At 42.9% G+C, this 25,214-nt stretch overlaps 1 protein-coding gene across 6 annotated transcripts; it reads right to left on the bottom strand.

The window, feature by feature from the left end:
- Positions 1-1,551: 1,551 nt before the first annotated feature.
- Positions 1,552-12,187, bottom strand: KCNG1 (potassium voltage-gated channel modifier subfamily G member 1). Of its 6 annotated transcripts, none has more exons than XM_057401723.1 (5): positions 12,169-12,187; positions 11,411-11,699; positions 7,485-7,600; positions 5,426-6,227; positions 1,552-4,912 (listed from the first exon to the last, which is right to left on the bottom strand). In XM_057401723.1, exons 4-5 carry the CDS (start codon positions 6,179-6,181, stop codon positions 4,142-4,144), a joined length of 1,527 nt encoding a protein of 508 aa, XP_057257706.1. In that variant the 5' UTR covers positions 6,182-6,227; positions 7,485-7,600; positions 11,411-11,699; positions 12,169-12,187; the 3' UTR covers positions 1,552-4,141. The 6 variants fall into 6 exon arrangements, with proteins under 6 accessions (XP_057257706.1, XP_057257707.1, XP_057257705.1 ...); XM_057401724.1 differs by lacking the exon at positions 12,169-12,187 and adding an exon at positions 7,895-7,990 and having other exon boundaries at positions 11,411-11,791; XM_057401722.1 differs by lacking the exon at positions 12,169-12,187 and having other exon boundaries at positions 11,411-11,791.
- Between the last annotated feature and the right edge of the window lie 13,027 nt (positions 12,188-25,214).

Raw genomic sequence — 25,214 nt, 5'->3', positions numbered from 1 at the left:
CTACATATCCCCAGTGCTGATTCAGATCTTTTGACGAGGCTGCTGCTTCAGGCACTTCCGTAAGTGCCTAAAATGAACTTTTACTCTCAGTCTGTAGCCTAAAGGACTGTTTGAGTGGAAAGCTTTTGTTTAGAGAGATTCCTATGAAACTTCAGTTGCAGAGGAGAGCTATAGCAGTAGGAATGAGAACCTTCCACAGCAAAAGTCTTTGCTTTTGCATCAGCCTGAATCCCCAGTTAAACTCTACCCACACAAGTCATGAATGAATAGAGCATGCCAGCTTTCCTTCCCAGATGTGCATCTCATGATGTGTAAATCCGTGATTCGGTTCTGCATGATCTTTTTTATTGTTTAATTGGGCATTGGTAAGGCCTTGGACTATTGAATGACACTACTAAAGCCTCTGACTATGGAAATCTGGAGTACTGAGTTACAGTGGAAAAAATATAAAGGGACAAATGTAGACAAGTCCTATGTATTCCCTAAAGAGAAATTTCCCTAAGACCTTGACCTGTAATGAATGTTAGTGTAATACAAATTATTCCAACTCACCTTGCAAATTATGTTCCTTGATGTATAGTTCAAGAAGCCTTGTGGCTCTGTCTTCATTTATTAGTGTTGCACTCACCAAGTGATTTTTGTTGCTTTTGTTATTTTTTTTGAGGCAGGATGACAGAGGAGGGAAAGATTCTGGAGCAAGTAATTTAATCTACCACTTCCCGTGGAAATGCTGGTTTTATCAGGGATTTTTCTCTTTCTCAATCTCAGTGGATCCTTCCTGTTTTTTTCTAAATCTGATGATTCTTTGGTTAAATGGTTAAAATATTGAATGGTTAAAATATTTTAAAGTTATATCCCAAGTAACCGTGATTGTGACTCTTGGGACAACATGCAAGAAAGAGGTTTCCTTATACAAGCTGCTGAATTGCTACCTATATTTTTCTATACTGAGATGGTTTTCTTTCCTAGTATATACTTTCCATCACAGCCAGCCTGCTTCAGGTAGCAATGCTCATTGCCCAAACTCTGCCTTAGCTGCTGCTCACTTCTCAGACTGACCCCAGGTTGTCAAGCATACCTACGCACGTGTGACAGTCTTTCTGTACCATAAGAAGCACATGGAAATGCAAGGAGACTAACACTTTATTAATCAAAGTTAATACAGCTGCTGCTGTTTCATTTCATACTGTACATAGTACTGCACTGTACAGAGGGTAATAGAAAGAGCAATGCAAGCCCCTCTGTTGCAGAAGTGCACCACTATCAGTGGCAATTCAAACCTTTTTCTTCATAAAAGCACAAAGTGTTTTTTTATTGGGACTTTCTTGTTGACTGCACATGCTGCTAAATGCAAAACGGAGTGATAGCTGACTTGGTAGCTATCAGCTGTGCCACTGGAAACAGGCAGCTTTTGAATCAACTCATAATTTAACTGAATTTGACTAAAAAGTTGGGTAATACACTGTAAAGAGGCATAATCACTTTAGGCCCCCAGCCTTCACAGTAAGAGCTGGAACACAGCATGTGGGTTTCATACTAATGTGCTCTTAAGACTTGTAGCTGGGTTTATTTAGCATAAGGACTACAGTATGTATTGCCTCCTGTAAAACACAAGCAACTTTGTTACAGTGATTCACAGTAAAACATGTTGATATGCTTACAGTCAGTGTGCTGCCAAGTACAAAATCACATAGGGGTGCCTCCTGGGCAGTTAACTTGTTCCTGGCTTAGGCAGAACAGGCAAGATGCTTTCACAGGTTTGCTCAACCAACTTCAACCCAACTTCAGGGTGGTATTTTTTTGTTGCCAGACAAGGACTTTAGAATCAAGCGATAATTTGGGATAAAAAAATAAAGTCATACATGAAATAAATGAGCATTAACTTAATGGAAAGACACTGACAGAATGGATGGACCTTCTGGATTTATTAGCTAGCATAACATGGAAATAAGCTTAGGTTTTATTTGGTAATTCTTGATTTCTCCTTGTATTCATTTACAGCTTCTTATTTATGGCTCAGCCTGTCAAACACATTCTTAGATAAGCAACTGTTGCTCACAGGACTAATCTAATTACCAGTTCTTTTTATAACGACTGCTGACACAAAGGTAGAAGGATGTATAGCACTTGTGTTGAAGCCAATGCTACAGATGATCGAAGTTTTGAAATTAAGTGCATTTTGGATGGAAAATGTGTCCCTTTTTTGTCACGATGTCTCTGTTTTTTGTCCAACTCTAATTAGAAGAACAAGAGTGAAAAGCTGGTTACATTTGTAGTTCTGCCACATAATTAACTGCCAAGAGTTTAGACTTCTGCAGAAATGCTCCATGTGCATATTTACCTACTGCAGGCTGAAGAATGCTAGAGCCCTCATTACTTGTAAAGTGCCTTTTTTAATGTTCTGGAATTATTCTTCAAGAGCACATATATCAGAAGACCTTCAAATGGTATTTTAAAGACAGTTGAAAAGAAAACCAATGTAGCATGGGCTTGGCCAAACAGCAACGGTTGAGGAATTAACTCTACCTTATTGAAAGGACAATGTTTGTGTCCTTGGCCTTCATTCAAATCACAAACCCATTGTGTATTCTGGCATTTCGAGCAACCTGCTCCAGAAATGCCAACAAGTAATAGTATTTCTGGAAATGAATCTAGAGAAGCATTGGTGAATGTGATGGAAACTTCTGAATTTCCTTGGCTCATAACTGTTAATAAGTACTAAAAAGGAGGGGAGGAGGGAAGGTGAAACCCTTGAGATTAGCTTTTCTTTACCTCTAAGCACACATGAAATCAAACAAATAGGTTGTTGGGGTTTTTTTAATCTCTGGAGTTTTCCTCCTGAACTGTTGTGCAAACTGGTCTCATTCCCTCTAAAATAAATGGGAGTTCTGTCATTAATCTCCACAGAAACCTGTGCCAAACCTCAGTGTTTCACTGACCCATTGTGCTCCCACTGACTTCAGCAGGACCTAGACCAAGACACACACAAGGATGAAGAATATACATGGGTGTGTTTTGGGACCTTAACTGCTATTTCATATCCTATTTAAAATTTTCTCCAATCCTATGATGTGTGTCATGATGGCAAAGGTATGATTAAGTAAGTCTTAAGTCCCTCCTGATTGAGGACAGTAAAGTATAAAGCTGTCAGTACCCCCCACTCCATGACTCAAATGATATTTTCTTTTCTTCACCATTGGCAACTTCCCACGACCATATATTTTCTGCTCCTTCTAAAGAACCAAATGCTGAATGTGAATGGGTAGCCGAAGCTTCGATTTGCCAAGTAATGGTAGGGTGTCCCCTGGAAACAGGCCTCTTTTAATTCTGTTTCATATCTGAGGTAAAGTAAAAACATGGAAACAGATGGTAGGGAATGACTGGCATCTCATCATGCATATTTCATTTGATCTGCAGCTAGTCACCTCTTAGTAATAATATTAAATGCTATAAAACTCAAAGACTTTGTTCCTGGGATTACTGCATTCAATGACATAGGTCAGCACTGTAGCTTCAGTTAAACTTTGTCGCTGGTGAGCTATAAGTATTTACATCTTGAGCAAGATTATGACACAAACAGCTCGATTCTTCTGGTATGTTTAGGGCTGACTTGCAGAGAAACACACAGTTGCTGTTGTGAATTACAAATCTCACTTGATGTTTTTTTTAAGAGCACAATGGGATTAAACATCTATGGATATTTCCATTATGCTCTAAGGCGTTTTACTGGGAGAGATTTTTCACCATCAATTTTGTTGTATTTACATTATTTATATACAAGAAGAACAAGAGAAATGGCAGCCTGTTTCATGATTATATACATCGTGATTCGGTTGGAAAAATATGTATTACAAATGGGAAAACAGCCTGACAAATACATTATTATATGGTGTTCTATTTTTGTCAGAGACTTTTAATTCCTAAAATCCCACTGTATGATCTCAGTGAAAGATCCTATATATTATACTGGAGGGGGGACTAGAAACAGCATAATAATAGACTTCTCAGTTCCTGATTAATAACTCTTTTTCTTATTTTAATATGAGGGTTACCTTTGTAAAATGCTTCCGAAGCAAATTAAAAGATGGAATCTGATACAACAAAACATCACTTGACGTCAGGAGAAACAGTAACCTAAATTTCATTCATTGTCCCTAGTCTCAGAAGAGACACTGGGGAATAAAATATCACTCCCTTGTGATGCATTACTTATCTGAGACTTTGTTTTTAATAAGAACTGTGCTCTCCTGTACATTATTCTTTCCTGTTCTTGCTTTAGCTCAATGTAGGAGCGTGAAAACGTGTGGAAGATGGAGGTGACTGGAAATGCCATGAGGAGGATGCCACTCAGTATGCTGCTGAGGGCCACCACTTGGCCAGGAATGCTTCTGGGAACCATATCTCCATAGCCTACCGTGGTCATGGTGATGACAGCCCACCAGTAGCACGCGGGGATGCTGGTAAACTCCTGCGAGTTCGCCATCTCATTCTCAATGACATAGAGGAGTGGTGCAAACAGTGCAATGGCCACACAGAGAAAGAGCAGCAAGAGCCCGAATTCACGGGTGCACCTGCGAGCTGTCAGCCCCAGTGTCTGCAGCCCCAGGGAGTGCCTGGCCAGCCGCATGACGTACAGAATCCTCAAGGCACGGAGAATACGGAGGACCAGACCTACTTTGTCCAGGTAGATGCTCCCAGAGCTGGGCTTTTTATAGCCCACTGACGTGGTGTCTACTAGCAAAGTGATGTAGTATGGCAGAATGGCTATTATGTCGATCAGGGTTAATGGTCTCCGCAGAAATGCAAACTTGCTCTTTGCCTGGATGAATCTTAGCAGGAACTCCAGGGAAAACCATGCCACACACACAGACTCCACAATGAAAATATTGTAGCACATCTGGGAACACTCACCCTGCAGGAAAGAGGAGCAGTTTGTAATCGGCACTGGATAATAACTATTTTACTTGGTGCAGTGACAGGAAGAGAGGTTTCTGTGTTGGTTTTTTTTTTAAACCCAAAATATTAAAATAATTGAAGCTGTTGCTATGGGGAAACACACTAACAAAATAGAACAAGTTAAATGCAAACCTTAGAAAGGAACTATATATTCCACAGACGATATTGCTCAGTAACTTCAGGCTTTCTAAATAGCAAACACAAAGCTAAACAAGGTAATAATGCAGTTGTACAGAAGAGTGCACACTAACAAAATGTTCTTTGGACATAAAACTTGGTACGATTAATTCTCTTACGAGTAATTGAATTGAAAAGAGTCACGTCAGATTTCAAATATTCTTTGTGTTATTCCCCCCCCCCCCCCCAAAAGACAGCTGCAAAATCCGCATGGAAGTCAGAACCATCAGACCTTGTACTTGTTCTGCTCTTTCCAGCACATACCATTTTCCATCCTGAAAAGCTAACTTACCTTTTCCTCCTCCTCCCTCAGGTCAGGCATGGTGCTGATGGATAAGTTCACTGCTGTGATAGTTACAAATAAAACAGACAAACAAGCAAACACCTTTCCAGGGAGGCCAGACTGGGGTCTTTCCACCATGTCTTGCAGCTTCTTCATGCACAAGCCAATTCTTGTCTCCTCTACTGTTTCACCTGTTTCATTTTCTATGAGGTCATCCTCCCGTTCATTTATTTCTGTAAGCTCCTCCATTTTTTGCAGGTATCTCCTCTTACAACACCAGTCCAAGTTGTCTTCCTCAATTCCCCAGTAGAGCAGCTCCTCTTGGAAAGACAGTGCACACATCTCACGCAAGAGACGAAGTTTTCCGACCCGCAAAAAGGTCAGGATTGTCCTGAATGCCCCTGGGTTGCGGTCGAAAAAGAATTCATTACATGTCACATCGTAATCATCACAGATGTTTAGAATGTCATCAAAATTAGTACAGAACTTCAGTTGTCCCAGACGTGTCAATGGGAATTCATCAAGCGTGGTCCAAGGGAGCAAATACTTAATGCCCCCTACGTTTATAATAATATGATGCTTCCGATCATCAGGGTGAAAGCCTTTCAGGAGATCCTCTTGAGGGTGAATTAGCTTGGCTCTTTGGTAAAAGACTCCCTTAAGTGTTTCTGTTTCTGGAAAGAATGTGTGGTGGAAGGAAGTATCTGAGGTGCAGCTCAGGGCACTATAGTCATAGTCGGAATTTTCTCCAGGTAGAACAGTCATCTTGGAAGATAACTTCACATCACTTGGCTACTTCTGCAAGTGTCTTCTGGAACAAAAAAGACCAGATATATGGGGTAAGTGAATAAAAGGTTGATTTCAAGTTTGAAACAAATGCAGTGATTAGAGCTCAAAAACATTGATAGTTGATAAAAACAATTGGAAACAAAATAGCAGTGGCTGAGTATGGTTAGAAGACCTTTGTGGTGAGGCTGGATTTGTCCAGCTGGGTAGAACTGACTCTGTCAAGGGCTGTTGACTCGTTCAGGAGCTCTGCTCAGCATATGTGTCACACTGGGTGGCTTCTCCTGTCTCAGATACAGAGGTCTAAGTTCCCAGTGGATATAGAAGGAAACCAGGAATAATCTCAGCATGTGGCAGGATATTCCTGGTTCAGAATGGAAGTATAAAAATTATGACAATATCACATAAGAACATAAGATTCAATTTTGTTTTGTAGAAAAGGAAATTGTATCTTTTTATTTAAGTATTACACATAAAATCTTAAGTATTTTAATACCATAAAGTATATAGAAACAAGTAGAAGTCAATTATATTGTAATTCAGTAAATACACACTTCAAAAAAACAGTTAGTATAAGATTTACTTCTAAAAGGCCATATGGAAACAATTTTTGGAAAAAGACCCCCCTTACATTGATAATCACATAAAATGTGTGTGTAGAGTTTATACACTTTTAATGACATGGCAACTCCTTTTTTATGGCCTCATTTACAAAAGATTGCAAAGGAATACATGATTTCTACATAGCCATTGGAATATTGTTTCGGTTGTAACTGATGCAGGGCATATATATAATAATCCTTACAATGGATTAAACTGTGGCTGAGAGCCAGGGTGAGTGCCTTCACCTCGGATTATAGGGAACCAGAAAATTCTCACCATGAATTTGAAAATCACATTCAAATTCTGCTCACACAACACTAAGTGTAACCACTCAGAAGTGACCACAGGGTTCAAATGGGTATAAAAAGCAGGTCCTGGAAATGTTAAACTTTTTGCCTGCCTAGCTCACTGTGTTTTAAAAGTCAGACAGAAAGTCTGCTCACACGCAGTGCTGCTGCTCGCTCTTCCACCTGTACAGTCATCTCCAGCTTAATACGTGGAGCTGCTGACTTTCATTTGGTAAGAATATTTCTTTAAGTAGACTGTACATTAAATATACATTAATTATGCACAAGTATTCTGACTGTCTAGCCTTGAGTTCACAGACCAGTAATAAATATTACACTCGCCTGGCTTCAGTAGCAATACATAGTTTTGTCCTTTTCCTGGCTGTACTTACCTCCCCTTTGATACGCACCCTGGGGATATGTGCCCCTGCTAGGGTGACCTCCTTACACACAGAACTGTCGTTTGCAGAAGCTGGGGTTTATAAACGACATCAATAGTCTTACATACCTATTATAGAAAAAAAACCATGAATACACAACAGCAAAGTATTCAAAAGATAGCTTCACTTCAGTTTAATAGCAACAGGCTTTCCTTGATGCAATGGGACTTACAAGTCTGCTTTCAATAAAGTACAATCTCAGTTCTGCTCCTGAACTTCCCAGATGGAATACACTGAAAAAAGCAGGTCCTTACGTACTGCTACAAATATGTGGCCCTGGGTGAGCTTTGGATGGAGTGGTATTTCCTGATTCCTCACCTGTAATCCTCTTTAGTACAAAAAGAAATTGTTAATTTACTTACCTTTAGGGCATGTGGATAAAGAAAACCTACAACAATATGCAAGAATGGACAAGGCATGATTCAGATCTTCCAAGAGCTGTGGTACTATTTTCTGGCCTGAGGTAAGCAAAGAGGTAACCTTTGTCATCTTGCTTCTGTCACAAAGTGGGATCTCTTCATTACTATCACTAGTGACTTGAGGACAGCTAGTTAGCAAGGAACCTGTTCTCCATGCCAAAATCTTAACTGTGTTCACCTTTCAGTGCCTTGTCATTGTCTACTTGCTTGTATTGGTGAGTTGCTCTGTCTTTGCTCCAGAATTATGATTCTGGAAATCCCTGCGGCAGGGGAGGGGCAGTTCTGAAGCTCCTCTGGAAGTAATGGTGAATGCAAACAATGACAAAATCCCACCAGCCTGCACCTAAATACACTTCCAATCAATTCTGGTTTGTCTCTTGCCCTGAGAGAGCCTGAGCGAAGGCCTGCTCACCGGAAAGTCCTTCCTTTTTTTTTTTTTGGAAGGCACATTAACACATAACATAATTGTATTTTAAAGTCACACTTTAGGAAATTCTAGCCAGTGCTGGGATTATCAGCAGAGCTTCATGACAGACGATGGCACTCTGCCATTGCCCACTGGAAAAGCTGCAGGACTCAGAGGAATGAAGGGATCTGAGGAGAGTGATAACTGGCGCAGATAGTGCTAGCTAGAGCAGAGGAAATTCGGAACAGTTGAAATTGAAATTACACTGACATACAGTCCTGTCACATGAAGCACTCCTAATGACCTCAGAGCTGATCTTCTGTTAAAGCATTCCCAAGTAGAAGTAATGCCACTGGGAGTTCAAGCTATAGTTTTGATATGGGTAAACAGGACTACCTGATATATATTTGTGTAGGGCTCCTTTTCTCAGAGCAACTGCTGTGGTTTCCCCTCTGCCTAACCTATGCTTAATGCAGGGCTGGCCCAAAGAGAATAAAGATTATGACTGATGTAAGACTATGGATAAATGGGAGCTGTTAACTGTTTTCCCTTCTGAAATACCAGATGATGTTGGTTAGCAACAACTAATCTTCTGAAACTCAGCCAGGAAAAATGAGGAGGCAGTTCATCTCTGTCACTGGTCTGATCTCCCACCGCATCCATTGTTGACACAATGGGAAGAAATGGGGAGAGGGGAATGTAAATGTTCGGCGTGTGTCAGACACACGCTGTAACCCTGAGGCATCACCTGTGAAATAAGAGCAAAGCAACAAGAATTTCTCTCTTCATTTCCAGCTTTTCAACCTGTGCAAGACAATAAATTGGACAAATGAATCCCCTACGTAACACACTGAATGACTGCAGTTATAAAAGGTGGCTCCTTCTTTCTCCATAATGAGAACTGGCAAGCCCACACATCCCACGTAGGCAGCTATAGTATTTGATGCCATACATGTGTTATTTACGTGTTCTTTCCTCAGATACACATAGCATCACATCTAAGGGGGAAGAATAGGAGGCAATAAAGGACAACAGAAAAGATGGCCTGACTCAAAGGAATGGAAGAATGAGGAAAACAAAGCCATACACTTCTCTGTATGTTTCTTGTTTTCCTCTGGAAGGAGCTTCTACAACACTGCTTTAAGATGGGAGAGATCTAATTAATGGAAGGGTCTTTCTTGCTATTGAGCTTAAAAACCGAGCAAACTGTTTTAGTCATACATGGCAGACTGATGGCATTGGAGATGGCTGTAAGAAATGCATTAAGAATTAAACACAACATACAGCATATAAGGTCAGAAAAACACATTATTGTATAGCAGCAATTTTCCTCAATATTAAACAAGATGAACTCTAAGGATACGCTGTAGCAGTAAAATCATCAGATAAAACTGCTCTGCTTCAGTAAGGCCCAATGGTAAAATCCCTCCTTGGCTGAGATAGCCTTCTGCCCTTTGGATGCCTGGGAGTTAGAGAAGCCCAGTTCATCATTCCAACTACCCTATTGATAATGTGTTTTCATCTTGGGCGAATTGCTTCTCTCTGAGCATCATTTCCTATTTTTGTTTGTAAGCTTACTGGGGCAAGAACTGTCTCTTACTACAGTATACAATCCTGATCGTTGTTCTGGCTTCTAGAAACTACAGTAATACAGAATAACTGGCCCATAGCACAGGCTCTTGGTGACGTTAAGTGGTGTGGTGTGCATGTGAAGCGAGATACAACGTCTTTGAATCTCTACTGCCCTTACTCTCGGCCGAAATGTAGGGAGGGTGCCAGACAATGGGGAAAGAATTATTAAAGACGCCCTTCTGCAGGAAAGAGACAGAAATCATGAGTAAGATTAAAATTCCACTGCAAGAATCATTTCCCCTCCCAGTGTCCTCTGCAGTATTTTGAATTCTGCAGTGCATCTCTGATGTAATCAGAGCTCCTGCAAAGAGTCCTGATACTGCTCTGTGATGCAGACAAGACAAAGTTGCGCCTGGATGATAACAAGCATGCAAGGAAGATGCAGAACTCCCCCCTAGATGCTTCTATCAATCCCAGTGCCTGGGACTTGTCTCTGAGGCTTTTTACCATTTGTAAATTAAGTTTAAAAAAACCCAAACAACTTTCAGATTTCAGTGCAGGCTGACTATGAAAACAGTGATTTTTGGGAAAGAATTCTGTCAGAGACTGCTCTACAGTTTAATGATCCTTCCCCTATTCTTCCCTTAGATAAAATAAGCAGTTTTCTCAAGCAGTGTTAAATTCAGCTATCTTCTGACAGATTATTTCCATACAGTATCAACACTGTCAGGATACCCTCCTGAAATACTTGAAGCTACAGTCATGCAGCTCTTCACGTAGTAAGAACAGATCTCAAACTTCAGCTCTGCTTGCAAAGTAAGCTTCCAGACAAATCAAAGTAAAACTTGTAAAGGTTAATATATAATATCAAACAAAATCATCCTGAAAACAGATCATCTGAAAAGAGATGCTCATATCTATACATTGCTCTCCCTGAGCTGGACAGTGTTCTGCTTTTTGGCATCTTACGACAACCTACAAACTAAATTATGACAAACATTACTCAATGTTTGGTCTTATAAAGCTAAGCCTAATTCTACCGATAACAATCAGAAGTGATAGAACTTTGCAGATAACTTACATCCCCAGGAAGATGTTCTGAAATGCATCAGAACTAACAACTGTAGTTATTATCCTGCTGTGAAGTATACTGATGTCAACAGATTTTAATAAGTCATATTCAAAACAATCTCTTAAACATCTTTTGAAAAACAGTAAAGGATTTGTCATTGATTTATATAGATACATATTTTGCCACTGAAATGAAGATACGTAGTCATGGGAGAGTTATTGTATGCGTGTCGGTCCTTCCCCCCCCCCCCCCCCCCCCCAAGTCTTTTCCCATGAAAAAAAATCCACCAAAAATACACTGCCTACCAAGAACAGTTAACTTGATGTGCCAGTGGCCAACGAACAGAAGTCAGTAATTAGATCAATGTAAAAGACATCCCAATCATTTTAAAATTAAAGCTATAAAGGACCTTCAGATCAGGCAGAGAAGAAATCAGAAACACAAGCCTCCACGCTGCACTGTGCAGACCCAGGACTCGGGCAGAGGGAGAGCCGGGAAGGGGAAGACCGAGCATCACAAACCGAGCCCGATGGAGCAGCCTTGACCGCCGTCAGCCTCCTCCGCGACAGGACAGCAGAACGCCGGGAATCAGCCGAGCGGTCCCGCCACCGGCCGAGCGCCTCCCGCTGCCGGCAGCACGGGCAGCCGGGGCTGGGGAGGGGATGGCGGCGCGGGGGGACAGTCCCTCTCGTCCATCCCTGCTGCGGAAGAAAACCTGTTGCTACCACCCGTGCCCGGACTCGCACGACCCCCCCCCGCCTCCTCCCCGCCCCGCACACCCCTCCAGGCGGGTAGGGCGGGATCCCGGGGACCCCCTCCCCCGTTCCTCTCCCCGCCCCGGGCGGGCTCTGCCTCCCGCCGCAGCCCCGCGCCTGCCGCTGCCCCCCGCACCGGCCCCGAGGCGCTCCTGGAAGGAAAGGAAAGTTCCCTGGAAACTTGCCTGCGAGTTGCCCGCGGCGCCGGGCAGCGGGCGCTGCCGGCGGGAGCCCCGCGGCGGGGGGGTCGGTGCCGGTCCGTGCGTTCCGCGCTGCGCTGCCGCTGCGCCGTGCGGCGGCGGGGGCGGCCCCGGGGGATGGGGCGGGGGGAGCCCGACCCTCCGCATGGTCCGCCCGGCGGCGGGGGCAGGCAGCGGCTGGTGGCGCGGAGTCCCCGCGGGCCCGTGCTGACCTGCTGCGGGGATGGCGGAGGAGGAGCTCCCGGCGCTGCCCTCCGCGGGAGCCGCTTCTCCCGAGCGGGAGCCGCGGGCCGGGGTTGTGCCGTGTCCGCCCCGGCGAGCCTCGGCCCGCACCCGGCGTGCTGCGGAGCGGGGGGGCCGGCCGTCTGCTCTGCCCCGGTGTCCTTCCTCCAGGGCGACTCTCCGGGGTGGCTGGAAGCAGTGGGTGATGTCCACAGGTGGCATCCCGGGCTGCTGCCGTCGTCAGGAAAAGTTCTGGTGCTTTGCCTGTTCCGTGGTAGTTTTAATGATCTATTTTTCGCTTCGAGAAGCGGCGTTAAAAGGGTCCTTTAAAGCGTAAATCAGAACTTATCCCTCCCCCCACTGCAGAGCTGTGACTCCAGGAGAGATAAACCTATGCCATGCTCCTGTGGCACCCTTGCGAAGTACGGAGACGATTAACACACCAGTATTGGTTGTCAGAGATTTGGACAACATTCCGTATCTCTACTTTTAAATGAAATGTGTTTGACATCTGGGTGGAAGTCACTCTGTTTGGGATTTACTCTATGTTTAAAAGTGGTGAATTAAATCTTGGTGCCAAGGTTGAGGAGACACCAGCAGTTTAAGTTCTGACAGGGACTCTTAAGTGCAACCCACTCCCATCCTGTGGGCTATTGTCCCTCAGTGGGTGCAGGGGTTGTGATACTTTTGGCCTCTGATGTTACCTGCTTAGGCACTGGTCTTGGAGGGAGTTCCCTGCAGCCGAACTCCTGCACCTGGAGGCAGGATGGTGACAGTCATCTCTAAGCTCAGTGGGACAGGGGCTGTCTCTTGTTATGATCATTGTGCACTGCTCGGGGTCTCATTTCAAGTAAGGTCCTTTGTTGCTATGGTAATACAAATGAGCAGCCTATACTATGGTAATTTTAGCAAAATACTGCTTTTTTCCCCCTAAACTAAATTGGACTGTGGTTCAGAATTGTGTGGGCACACAGGAATAGTTATGCTGATATTCGTCAACTGTAGCTGCTAAACAGCAGTTGTATAGAGGGCTGACAGCGGCCAGGCTGAGGGCATCTCTTGTTCTTTTTCCCCTGATACTGCATATGATTTGTATTTGACTTTGTAAAGGTTTCTTAGCATGGCTCAGCCTTTATCTGCAGAAGAGAGGTAACTGTTTTTACTGACCACAGTGCTATGTATAAAGAATTTTGGCTTTTGTATAATAGTCTGTAATAATCTTGTTAGTGAAAGCCTGTATTTGAAAAGCCTTTGTTGATAATCGCTGTCAAAGAGGAAGGACACATTAGGTAGGGTCTCTCAGGGAATAATCTGGGAACAGTTTTGGTCAGTGTTTTCTGTAATAACTTGGGTGATGGAATGGAGGGCACTGTTGGAACATTTGTAGTGTTTCCAAGCAGAATGCAAGGCTGAGATTCAAAATGACCTTGATAAACACTGCAGCCCTCATCTGAACTCAGCGCAATAAAATTCTAGAGAAAATAATTGTGGTATGACACATAGAAAGGAATATCACATGTCAAATGAGGACTATTAGGTAAAAATACTGCAGAAGAGAATCTTGGGACTGTAGTGGATCAGAGACTGTGCAGTGCTGCAAAACAGTCATGTTGCTCTGAGCTCTAGTAACAGGAGGATCATATGCAAGACATCAGAAGGCGTTATTTCTGTTCCGTTTAGGACTAGTCAGACTTGGCTGAAGCACTCTATCCAGTTTCAAACATTACACTTACTCTTAAAGAAAGATGTAGGCAAACAAGATAGGAAAATAGTAACCAAAACTGTGAGAGGCTCAGGAAATGGAAGTGACGTGAAAAGATGGAATTTGATTATTTCATCTGGAAAAGAAAACACCACGTAAGGACATGGCAACTGTCTTCAGATCTAGAAACACATTTATAAAGATGACAGTAAACTGTTGTTCTGTGACCACCAATGCCAGGATAAAAAGCAATTTTCTAAAGTGCAATAAGGGAGATTACTTTAGATAGCAGGAAAAAACCCCAAACAAACGGAACAAAACCATTACTGTGTGAGTAGCTGCGATCTAAAGAGGTTGTAAATCTGTTCAGTGAAGACTCAAATGAAAGCATGCGTGACCTTGCCTCAGGGCAGGGGAGAGTTTCAGTGATCTGAGACACTTCCCAGACCATATTTCTATGGTTTGGGTCTGTCAAACAAGCTATATCTATCCTGTCAGGAAGAGCCATGGCGGCATGGCACAAAAAGAGAACTCGTTACCACCTCAAATGTTTAATGCAGTGTTTTTTAGTATTTAATAAATCACACCTGACTGTGCTATTCAGATCAGTATCTGATTAACATCTGGAGACCAAGAGTGGCTTACGGAGAGAGACAGAGAGCAGGAGCTATCCATTGCAAGTAAGCAGTTTTCAAATCCAGTTTTGAGCAATAATGACTGAAAATCATTACTACTTGGTAGTGAGTGCAAATATAAATCTCCTGCAACTTGTCTGGGACTCACTGTAGAAATCACCACCTCATTTGGACACTTGGCTGGCAGATTCAGGTAACGTCAAGGCATTGACATTGGTATAAGACATGAAAGTCAGGTGAGGTCGCTGGCTGTGGCCAATATTAAATCTGTTCTGGCAAATGAAGGTCTTTACTCCTCAGGCATGTCTTGCCTGCATCCTTCATGAGCACAGAGCTCATGTGAGAAAACTGAAGTGGTACATGCCCTTGAAGATAAGAAGTAGTGCACTAGCAGTTTCCCTGTAGCGATAAGCTGACTGCATGGCCAACTGGCTGAGGATTCCCAGAGTAAATCTACCACTCCGTGCTCCCTGAGGAATTAGCATTGCCGCAGAGAAAAATTTAATCCCACTTTCATTACTGTTGTAGCCTGTGGCTGCTTTCCCTTCTGTTCCTTTGATTGTTGACATTGAAATCCTGTTCTATGGTTTCTCTGGCTCTTGCAGATAATTCCAGCACTGTTCTGCAGTCAGCAGCAGTGCTGCCAGCAAAACAAGGTATTTCAACTTCACAGCACCTTTCACCTCTCACTTTCCAAACAAAGCAAGAGGCTAAATTAATTTCTTATAAAACAGAACTTAAATATCTACAAGGCTGAAAGGTGAGAATTTTCAAACCCGAGCTAGAGACCAAGGATTATTCACCAAAGTTATTCATCAGAAAATTGCAACTAATGAATACATTACAAAAATGCCATCTGTTTGAGAAAAGCTCTGTAAACAGAGAGAAGCAAACCTTTCTGAATAAATCATGGGCAGTGAATTATCCACCTGGTCTTAGAAAATTTAATGCTTTTGTCTTTTAAGGATGTTATAGAATGTGTATGCAAAATGTTAGGTTGAAAGTGGATAGCACAGGCTGCTGTTGATAGGGGTTCAAAAAAGTCTCAGAAAAGAACATGTCAAAGCCCTTAATACCATCTGATGTGTGTCAGTGGCTTTCTCAAACTGAACAAGGGAATTTCTTCAAGAAGAAGGAAATCTGTCTCTTTATTTCTGTTTATACTCAGATCCATTTGTACCTTGATTTCTGCTATTATAGGAAGAAAATGGTACTTATGATTTTTGTATTGCGTACAGACTGTTAAGGGGAGTGAGAGTGCAACCACTTTAGCCATTAGCACCATCCACAGGAAAGGAAGCAGGAAACATCTGTCAACCTTCAGCTCTATCAGCACTTTCAATGTGACAGTCCTGCTGGGAAAGAAGGGCTTTAAGTGGCTAAAGATTCGACTTCTGATCATGGCTTGCTCTGAAATTCTCAAGCTGCGGGTGCTAGTGGGACCTCATGGTTCACTCTACACAGCAGTTCATCTGGTTTCAGACAACAGCTATTTGATGGGACTCTGGGCATGCTGCTATTCAGCAGCTCTCCTAAAAAGGACTTGGAGGTCTTGGTAGACCACAAGCTTAACATGATCCAGCAAAGTGCCTTGTAAGCAGAGAAAGCCAACAGCATCCTGGGATGTAACAACAGGAACCCAGCTGAATGAGGAGCTGTGATTACTTGCCTTTCCTTGGCCCTCATTAGATGACTTCTAGAATACTGCATCCAGTTTTGGCTACTCAGGACAGGGAAAACATCCAGCGACTGGACTGTGTTCAACAGAGGGCCACCAAGATGGTCAGTGGATGGAGTACATGCTCTGCTGCAGAGCTGAAGGAAATTGGGCTAGTCCAGCCTGCAGAAGAGCAGGCTTTGGGGAGACGTGGTAGCTTCCAATATCAACAAGAAGGTTGTCAGAAAGACTGAATCAGGCTCTTCATAGTGGTGCATGGCAGGAGGACGGGAGAGAACAGTCGTAAACTGAGAGTAAGGAAAAACTTCTTTCCCATGAGGACAGTCAAGCAGTGGAGCAGCCAGAGCACTTGTGCTGTCTCCATCTGCGGGGATTTTCAGACATGAATTGGATTAAGCCCTGAGCAACCAAATCTGCTTTCACAGCTAACCCTGCCTTATGCAGGAGGCTAGACTAGAGTTCTCCTGAAGTCTCTTCCAGCCTGAGCAATTCTGGGTTTTGGTGGGAATTGCTGTTTGACGTACTACTGCCATTGCCAGCTTCTCCTGAGGAGTTCAGGGTGACCACTGTGAGGGGAGATCTGACCCGTCAAGGTAAGCAGATGGCATGCTGGCTGCAGGTAGACCCTATTCTTCTGTCACTGCACCATGATACATTTATTTGCTGATTTATGGCCCATGCGGGCATTTTTGTTGCTTGCTTTTCTGTGTCTTTTCTCATGAATAGCTCCATTACTCTTAATGCAGTGCTTCTGTAGAGCACTTTCCCTTGGATAAAGCTTCAAAACATGTCCCTGAGTTTCTTTACAAATAACCCAGGTAAAATAGTAATTTGTCTTTTTCTGGAATTCACAGAGGTGCTTAGATCCAAAAGTGGTGTATTACAGGGCTGCAGTAGCAGGGGACTAGACTCAACAATCCACGTTCTTCTATTTCCATGCTCCTCACATCTTGCACTCCCTCCTACCGCTGGAATAATCCTTCAGAGTGCCTGCAAAACACGATCCTCATGCTTTCTCTATGCCCTGGCTAGGACGTGTCCCTCCCAGCCACATAGATGTGCACTTGCATTGCAGTATTGTTCATCTCTTCTGCAGTTCCCCAGGGAACGGCTCTGCCAGCCAGAATAAATTGGCTTTAAAGCCTCAGAGCCACTGCTCAAAGCGTGTCTCAAAGCTCTTGGTGCACATATACAGGTAAGCACCAGTCTCCACTCTAGCAGTGCGTTTGGTTTTGATGCCTTTTTCCAAGGAACGTTAAAGATTTCCTCACCTGCCTTGCTTGAGGTAAATGTGTCAATTTAATCACCTTTTGTTCCCTTTATTGCCAGTTGAGATGCCCTTGAGCAAATGTGGTTACCCACCTTAAGGCACACCAATACACTCTGTCCCAGTGAGAGCCCCCGAGCTCAATTCACCTACAAGCAACCTTGGGTGACTCTGGCATTGATGCTCACATATGGCCAGAGGGCTCTCACCTGGCACTGATCACAGGGATCTCACCTGTGTTAGATCAGAGAGGGTCTGCAGCACAGAAAGGATGAAATTTGGTCATCTTACTCTCATCTGTAATCATTAAACAAATCCTCAGACATTTGTGTTTGGAGAAAAGCTTTCCTGTAGCTCTGTTCCTTGTACAGCTTTCTGAGCTTTGTGCTTGTGCATGGGCAGAACCAGGCTTTGCCACCCTTCTGCTTCAGTTTGTTCTTGCTGAAAATTATTCGGGAGAGCTCCTGCACGAGCTTCTGCACGTCTGTATCGTGTTAGCCTTGGCATTGAAGGAGTGAAGAGTAACACATACCTCCTCCATCTGCAGCTCTGAAGATGTTATGTTTATGCTTGCAAGGTGGCCGATGTGACTAAAATGAATTTACAAACACTTGAAATTTTACTCCAGTACCTCGTGCTGCCAACCTCCCCCATATCCCCACTGCAGATAAGCTGATCAATGTTCTGAATACTCTTTTGGGTGATAATGTGTACTGATACCTATAGTCCATGGTGCTGAAAAATGCAAAGTTTTCTGAGCAGAGTACATAATCAGCATAAACTCTTACTTTACAAAGAAATTGGGAAATGAACAGGATCTAAAACTGGAAAACAGAAAGAAGTCAGGAGCATAGCTGCGCAGAAAACTCCTTTTAATTTAAACAAGTAGAGAGCTGTGGATGTACTTGAACAGCCTCACAGGGGTTAGCTTGGCCTGTGCACTACTGGTTCCTCAACTTAGCCATATATCTCAAGTGTTTGGCTGTGCAGCCCTCTGCTCCAGTTAAGGTTGCATCTAACCTTGGAAAATCCAGTAATTGCATGAGTGAGGAAAGGAGCCTCTACATGCATATGTTTTGCATATTTTGCATAAATTCTGCTTAATCTGAATGTGTGGTTAACGCACTAGCAAAGGGTGAACAGGAGAATTTTGCATGCGGGTGACTCTTGTCACTTTGAATTCCTTTTCAGCTTAGGCATGCAACTGTAGCTGTGTGGCACATAATCAGAGAGCCAGGTTTAAAAATACTTATATCCCAAAGAGTTTGGTAAAATGCACTCCTTCAACTGTGTTTAAATAATTAATTTACATCAGGCACTGGCAAGACCAGCAAAAGTGTTTACAGGAGTGGAAGGCTCTTTGGCTGAAATGAGTTTCAGGGAACTGCTGTATTGAAACTATCAGGAGCAGTGTATTATTTATCATGGCTCTGGCGGACTTCCAGAAACAGATCACTTCTTTTCAGATTGCTGAACTGCAAGAGGCTTGCAAGGATCTGAGAAATGCCTTTCCAAGCATGTGCTTAAGCACCAGTATTGTTCGGCTTTATGAGTAAGAATGGCTAATGCTCCTAAGTACTTCATTACCGCATCTGCCTCAGATTAGTCAAAGAAAATTATGGTTCCTCTCCTGTGTTCAGGCACTGAAAAAAGAAGTGAATGTATTCATATAGTTTGCATGTGGGCCTAGGAATGTGTTTTTGAACGTAACTGGTGCCAATATGAATTCTACTATACAACTCCCAGTAAGCGTTGTTGGGGATCTGTAGACCTTGCACCAGGTTGGTAAGTTTGCGTCCCAGGTGACCATGTCCATGCCTTGATTTGTCTGGGCAGAGTGCAGAACTCCTTGCAGGGGCTCTCTTCCCCTTAACTGGAAAAGACTCATGGCATTCAGCTCCCCTGGGCTCCCATAGCAGCACAACCATGGCTTTCATCCCACCACCCATCTTCATCCCACTCATCTGATTGCAGCTCTCTCCTTATGGGCAAGGCAGAGCAGGAAAAACACGTGTACCACCTTTGTAACAAATGGAGTGATCTACAGGCAGCAAAGAGCACAATGGTGCATGCTCTGTGCCTTCATCTTGCTGTCACCTGTGAAGGTTTTCGGACTGAGAGTAGGCTTTGAAGAGGACACAAGGATGGCCAGGACAGAAGATGGTATTTTCTCCAAAAAAATAGGGTCCCTTCATGCTGCCCTTTTTCCTCTCCACTGAATAAACTCAGAGCTAAACATCCATATTTTAATCCTTTACTTTTCTAGGGCTACGTGCTTGGGTTTACTTAATGGTGAAGTTCCAGGGTGTCAGACTCCAACCCTTCTGCAAGGAACTGGAGAAATCTGGGGTCAGCCATTCCCTTCTAGTGCATTTTGATTTGAATGGGAGTCTCTCAGTTAACAACCTCTGTCAGCCCTCTTGAATTTCTGTCTGTCATGGGCAGGAAAAGAAATAGAGAGGCTAAATGGCCCTACTTTAAAACAGAACCTGTGGTATGAAACACTTCAAGGGGAATAGAGTCTTTAATGCCAAACTAAATTTGCCAGTTTTTCCCTGATTATAGATTCCTCACACTGTCAAAATGTCATCGGAGGTGACTAGGCACACAATTTTCAGGCATTAACTTCTGCTCAAAGATATAGTTAAGGAGATGAGATGAACTTTCATTACATTTATTTTTCTAGCTTGGTCAATTTTCAATACTCGTGATACATTCAGTGAATGTGAAATAATTGTCTTAGTCATAATACATTTGATTTGTACAATATTATATTGCGAGTTGCAGTTTTACAAGTTATTTTGACAACAGAAAAGAAAAAAATTTATTAGGCAAAACCTCATCGTGCATGACTACTGTAACTGCTGTTACAAACAGGTGTGGGTATACAGTATAATTGAAATGATTTACATTTCAGTATCTCCGCAAATGAGCACAATACTTAACAAAGACCTCATCCTTATGTTTCTAATCCACAGCAACCTCCCCCTTTCCGATTTTACCCAGTAAATTAGAACGTGGGGAATTTATTTGCATTGTTTAAGTGAACAGATAGCTGGTATGAATGGGGGTATCTTTGGGGCCCTCATAGGGGACCTTGTTCTGCACGACGCAGATAAGCGTGCACTTCATTTGCTCGCCCAGCAGTGTGACTGAACGTACAATCCCACCAGTAGGCAGTGGACAGGACGCCAGTAAGGTAAAAGCAGAGAGATCCGGGTTCCTGTCTTAACTCTGCAAGGCTGGTGAAGTTTCTGTGCAGCCTGTGCTTGTTTTCCCTCCCTAGTTTTGACTCTCTTGTGTCTGCCAAGGCAGAACATTTTCAACAGCAAAAAAAAATGCACATGTTCGCCGCTGGAAAGCTTCCCTTTAGAAAGGGAGCCATCTGGAGAATGAACTGTAAAACAGGTCCTGAATGAGCTCCTAGGCTCAGTGGGACTTGCAGAGAATTCTGAATGTAGCAGTTATTACTGTACTTACAGTCCCAAATAATAGTGAAAGTGTCTGACTGGCCATTTGCATAGGAATTTACACTCTGTAACTGTGCTCAGAGGAAATATGCTAGTATGCAACCTTCAGTGTGCATGCAGTTGTGAAGACAAGATTCTTGCCATTGGCTTTGTTGGTTAGGAACATCATCTTGCTGTTTCTTTGCAGTTGTACTCTGGCTGTTAAATACATTGGTACATGAATGAGTGTTTGATTAGATGTTTGAAGCCGTGCTGGGCACTTTTGATTAAAAGACTTTATGAGGGGTTGTAGCCCTGGAGGAAAAAAAAGAAGATAAATATTTGACCGTGGTAAGCAATGAATCTGGGTGGGGAGCTGCAGTCTGGCTCTGGGGATGGTGCTTTTGACCGTCCACTACTCTTCTGCTTCCTGTGGCTCAGTGCCATTCCACATCCCTAAAGGAAATTTCAACAGTCCCTCAAACTCGGAGCCAGACTGTGATATTTCTGTTCTCTGTGAGCAAAGCCGTTTTTCCTGAGGAGCCTCATGGGGTGATTCTGCATCCCTTGGAAAGAATGACCTCTGGGGTGGGTGACTCTGCCTGCTTGCTGTGTAGCTGCTGCAAAGTCTGCTTGACACAGCTGTGCCTTGTTCAATATCAGGGAGCCCCCAGATGACAGCGCACCCTCTGGCTTTGCTATGGATACTTTAATGGAGAGTTGCTTTCTGATATCCTCTATTCCTTCATTGTGGAAGAGGTGTAGCACTGTGAAAGTCCCACATATGACCCTGCAATGTGTTTAAGCTCTGACTGCTTTCCCTAGGTGAGAGCACACTCACTGAGGACTCTCATTGCCCAGCTTCTGCAGGGAACTTTAGACTTGGTACAAATTTCACTCATATGCAGACTTTACAATGCATTTCATAAACACCGGCATGATGGGGCTGTTCAGCCTGGAGAAGAGAAGGCTGCGTGGAGACCTCATAGCAGCCTTCCAGTATCTGAAGGGGGCCTATAGGGATGCTGGGGAGGGACTCTTCATTAGGGACTGTAGTGACAGGACAAGGGGTAACGGGTTAAAACTTAAACAGGGGAAGTTTAGATTGGATATAAGGAGGAAATTCTTTCCTGTTAGGGTGGTGAGGCACTGGAATGGGTTGCCCAGGGAGGTTGTGAATGCTCCATCCCTGGCAGTGTTCAAGACCAGGTTGGACAGAGCCTTGGGTGATATGGTTTAGTGTGAGGTGTCCCTGCCCATGGCAGGGGGGTTGGAAATGGATGATCTTAAGGTCCTTTCCAACCCTAACAATTCTATGATTCTATGGCTCTCCAATATGGATCTTATTTGACTGGCAAAATTATGTACAAGCCATCTGACCCTTCTACTGGCACTCAAATTATTATGATCCTAAAGGTCCCTTACAACATGGTATTCCATGTTTGTAAAATTTAAAGGTACATGCTTGGTATTGCAGTAAAAGTTTGGCTTACTGGGATTTTGTTTCCATGAGGGGACTGAAACTCTGCTCTCACTTGGGTCTTTCAGCTTCATGGGTGCTGTCTGCAGGCAAGAACTGAGGAGCTGCAGGTGGAGCGTTGTGATTGTAGCTCACACGGAGCTGCTGTGCCAAGTCTTTGGAAACCTGTTAATGGAGAAACCCCATGGTAAGGGGTGGTCAGGAATCATTGCTAGGTATGGTTGTCCTATCAGAGGGATATCTGTTTAGAGAAGAGAAATTGGCATTCCTCTAAAGCATTTGTAAAATATTTTTAAGAGCCTTTAACTTTGTAGCTGGCCACCTAGCTGTGTGTAGTAACTAACCCCTTTGTGTCCCTTTTTATGGAACTGATTGCATTTTATTACTAAAGGAACTAGTTAATATTTAGCTGTAAGTAGCCCTCAAATAAAAGCTTTTGATCCTGCTTCAAAAATTTCCCTATGGGTTACTGTATTTTTCTGGAAAGTATATAGCACCATCATACTCTTCTTCTAAATGAATAACTCATCTCCCAGATACTCCATGGCTGCGTGGTGAACCTTAACATCTCTTTTGCTAAATTCAAATTATTAATTGAATCTCATTATGGTTCAATAGCTGCTGAAATTCTTAACAATTAAAAACAAGTAGAGTCCAGGCCAGCTATCTCAAGGAGAGGTTTGGTTTTGGTAGCATGTGAAAAATCAATGGTAGCAGATGGATGAATTCAAAGGAAAACCAACGTGTAATTCTTATAATTCAAAAATGGAACCTCATACACAACAAGTAAGACGTGTATAATGTAGTTATTGTACCTAATTATTGTTCAGCTGTATGTCTTGCTTAGAGCAAAATTGCCACCGAATGTAGACCAGCTTTCTAGTTAATAAGATTCTTTTCTTTCTTATTAAGTTTATGACATGTTGCTCTAAAAATAATTATGGTGGAAATCATAGGAATAAAATGAGGTTCTTCATTGGTGTTTACTATGCATTAGTCATTCACATTTACTGAACTTCTGAAACGCATGGATTTGTCTAAAAATAAGTATTATTACTTGACATTTCCTGTTTGGTTATAATTGTGCACGACTCTAGCTTCCTGCTCAGAAACCTTCAAGGCAGCAGGCTTCAGCTGCATAGTTTTGGAGCTCAGTCATTGTTTTTCCCGTTGAAATTCATGTCAAAATTGCCTTAGTTTCAATGAAAACTGGTGTCGGGTCACACCTCTTGAGCGAGATCTCAAATAGCTCTGAGGCTTTTTTGTGTCTCTTGCACTTTAAGTATTGTAGCATTCACAGCTTTTGCTGACATCTTTTGGCACTCTGTGAACAGAATAGAAGTTCACATATTATCATAGTTCTTTCTTATTTGGCGTGTACGTCGCCTTAGGTTTTAAGCATCTTGTGGTTTAATTAACACACTTAATTCTGTTTGTCCTCATACAGTGAGGATCGGATCCACTGCTGCGGCTCCTAGAGGCTGCCACAATGCAAATAAAAAAGAGTAATTTTCCAGCATGAGCCAAATAAATCTGTCCTTTATGCCTTTTCTGTGTTTAATCTGGCAAAGAAGAGGATTTGGGATGTGTGTGCACTGAACAACTGAGTTCTCTGTTGGTTTTTGGGGCTGTTGGGAATTGAAGAACAATGTTAGTATTTGTTATTTCTCTCATAAAATAGCAAAACCAGCACTGTCTTGACAAATCTGTTGAAATAACTCACAAATGGATAGTTCCTCTGTAGGAACAAATACAGTTTAAGGTCACCCTGCTCCCCTGTATCTGCAGGCATTTTAGGACTAAAGAAGGTAAAGATCTATTTTAATTTTTACAAATATAGGAAAAAATCTCCACACTTTTCAGTTTCTATATCATCTCCTCAGTGCTGTCATAGTCATGACAGTGTCTGATTGTTCTGCTAATCAAATCTTAGTTTAGCAGTTAGTACATTGATAAAAAGATATTAATGAGTTCTTGGCAGTTCTTCTTTCTCTGTCAGACAGCAAGATAAAGATGTCTGACAACACAGGCCAATTTAATTGGAAAATGGGCACTCGAGCATCAACACAGTGTGTGGTGGAGAGATACCATCTACTCTGTTTCGGTAAGTGACTTACCTGTCTTCTCATGACCAGTGTTTAATGTCCAGGAGATGTAAACCAGAATGTAATTGCAGGGTGGGATTTTCAGAAGTGCTTCACTGGGAATTGTTTGCAGACATTTAGGTACTTGTGCAATTTGTAGTGTAGAGTATATAAAATGACTTTAATGATGAATTTAGTCAGTTATTTTTATGGATACGGTTATGGGTGGTTTGTACTGCATTCTGGTTGCATTTATTTTGCAGTTTCATTCCTCTTGGTTTATGGCTTTGCAGTCATCGGTGCCTTAGAAAATTGGACTAGTCATGTTAGCCTTGTCCAGTTTCTCTTTTTTGGCTTTTTGTTACACTCATCTGCCAACACAAACACAAGAAAGTTACAGGATGTCCATGACTTTCTGAACACCAAAACTGATGAGCTGGCTGGGTCCAGCTCTCTTCAAGGGTCTGGCATAAACTGTGTTAGCTGTGTTTATATGGAGACAAGCACTTTTAAGGTAGTACTAAGGTTATAGTATTTGTGTTATAACCCTTTATGGAGTAGAGATCTACTAGGAGGACAAAAGGAGCAAGCCATTTGCAGCTGTGGAGGTGGGTATGCTTCAGGGCAGCTCGGTGGAGACTGCATGTGGCTAATGGGGAATTTGTTTAATTAATAATTCACCAGGTTTCAAGTGGTGTCTGGAGTGGGATGCCATGGCATCCTGAGCCTTCCCCTTTACTC

This window comes from Pezoporus wallicus, unplaced genomic scaffold, assembly GCF_028554395.1.
Source record: "Pezoporus wallicus isolate ANWC-B61680 ecotype Strahan unplaced genomic scaffold, APGP_CSIRO_Pwel_v1 contig_9238, whole genome shotgun sequence".
NCBI lineage: Eukaryota > Metazoa > Chordata > Aves > Psittaciformes > Psittacidae > Pezoporus > Pezoporus wallicus.
This window is presented reverse-complemented; position numbering and strand designations above follow the sequence as displayed.

What these genes read in the sequence shown, in the direction of transcription:
- KCNG1 (XM_057401723.1), bottom strand. Translation starts at nt 6,181, where the DNA reads ATGACTGTTCTACCTGGAGAAAATTCCGACTATGACTATAGTGCCCTG. An exon ending in TGAGGGAGGAGGAGGAAAAG is followed by an intron (nt 4,913 to 5,425) that starts GTAAGTTAGCTT and finishes TCTTTCCTGCAG; the next exon opens with GGTGAGTGTTCCCAGATGTG.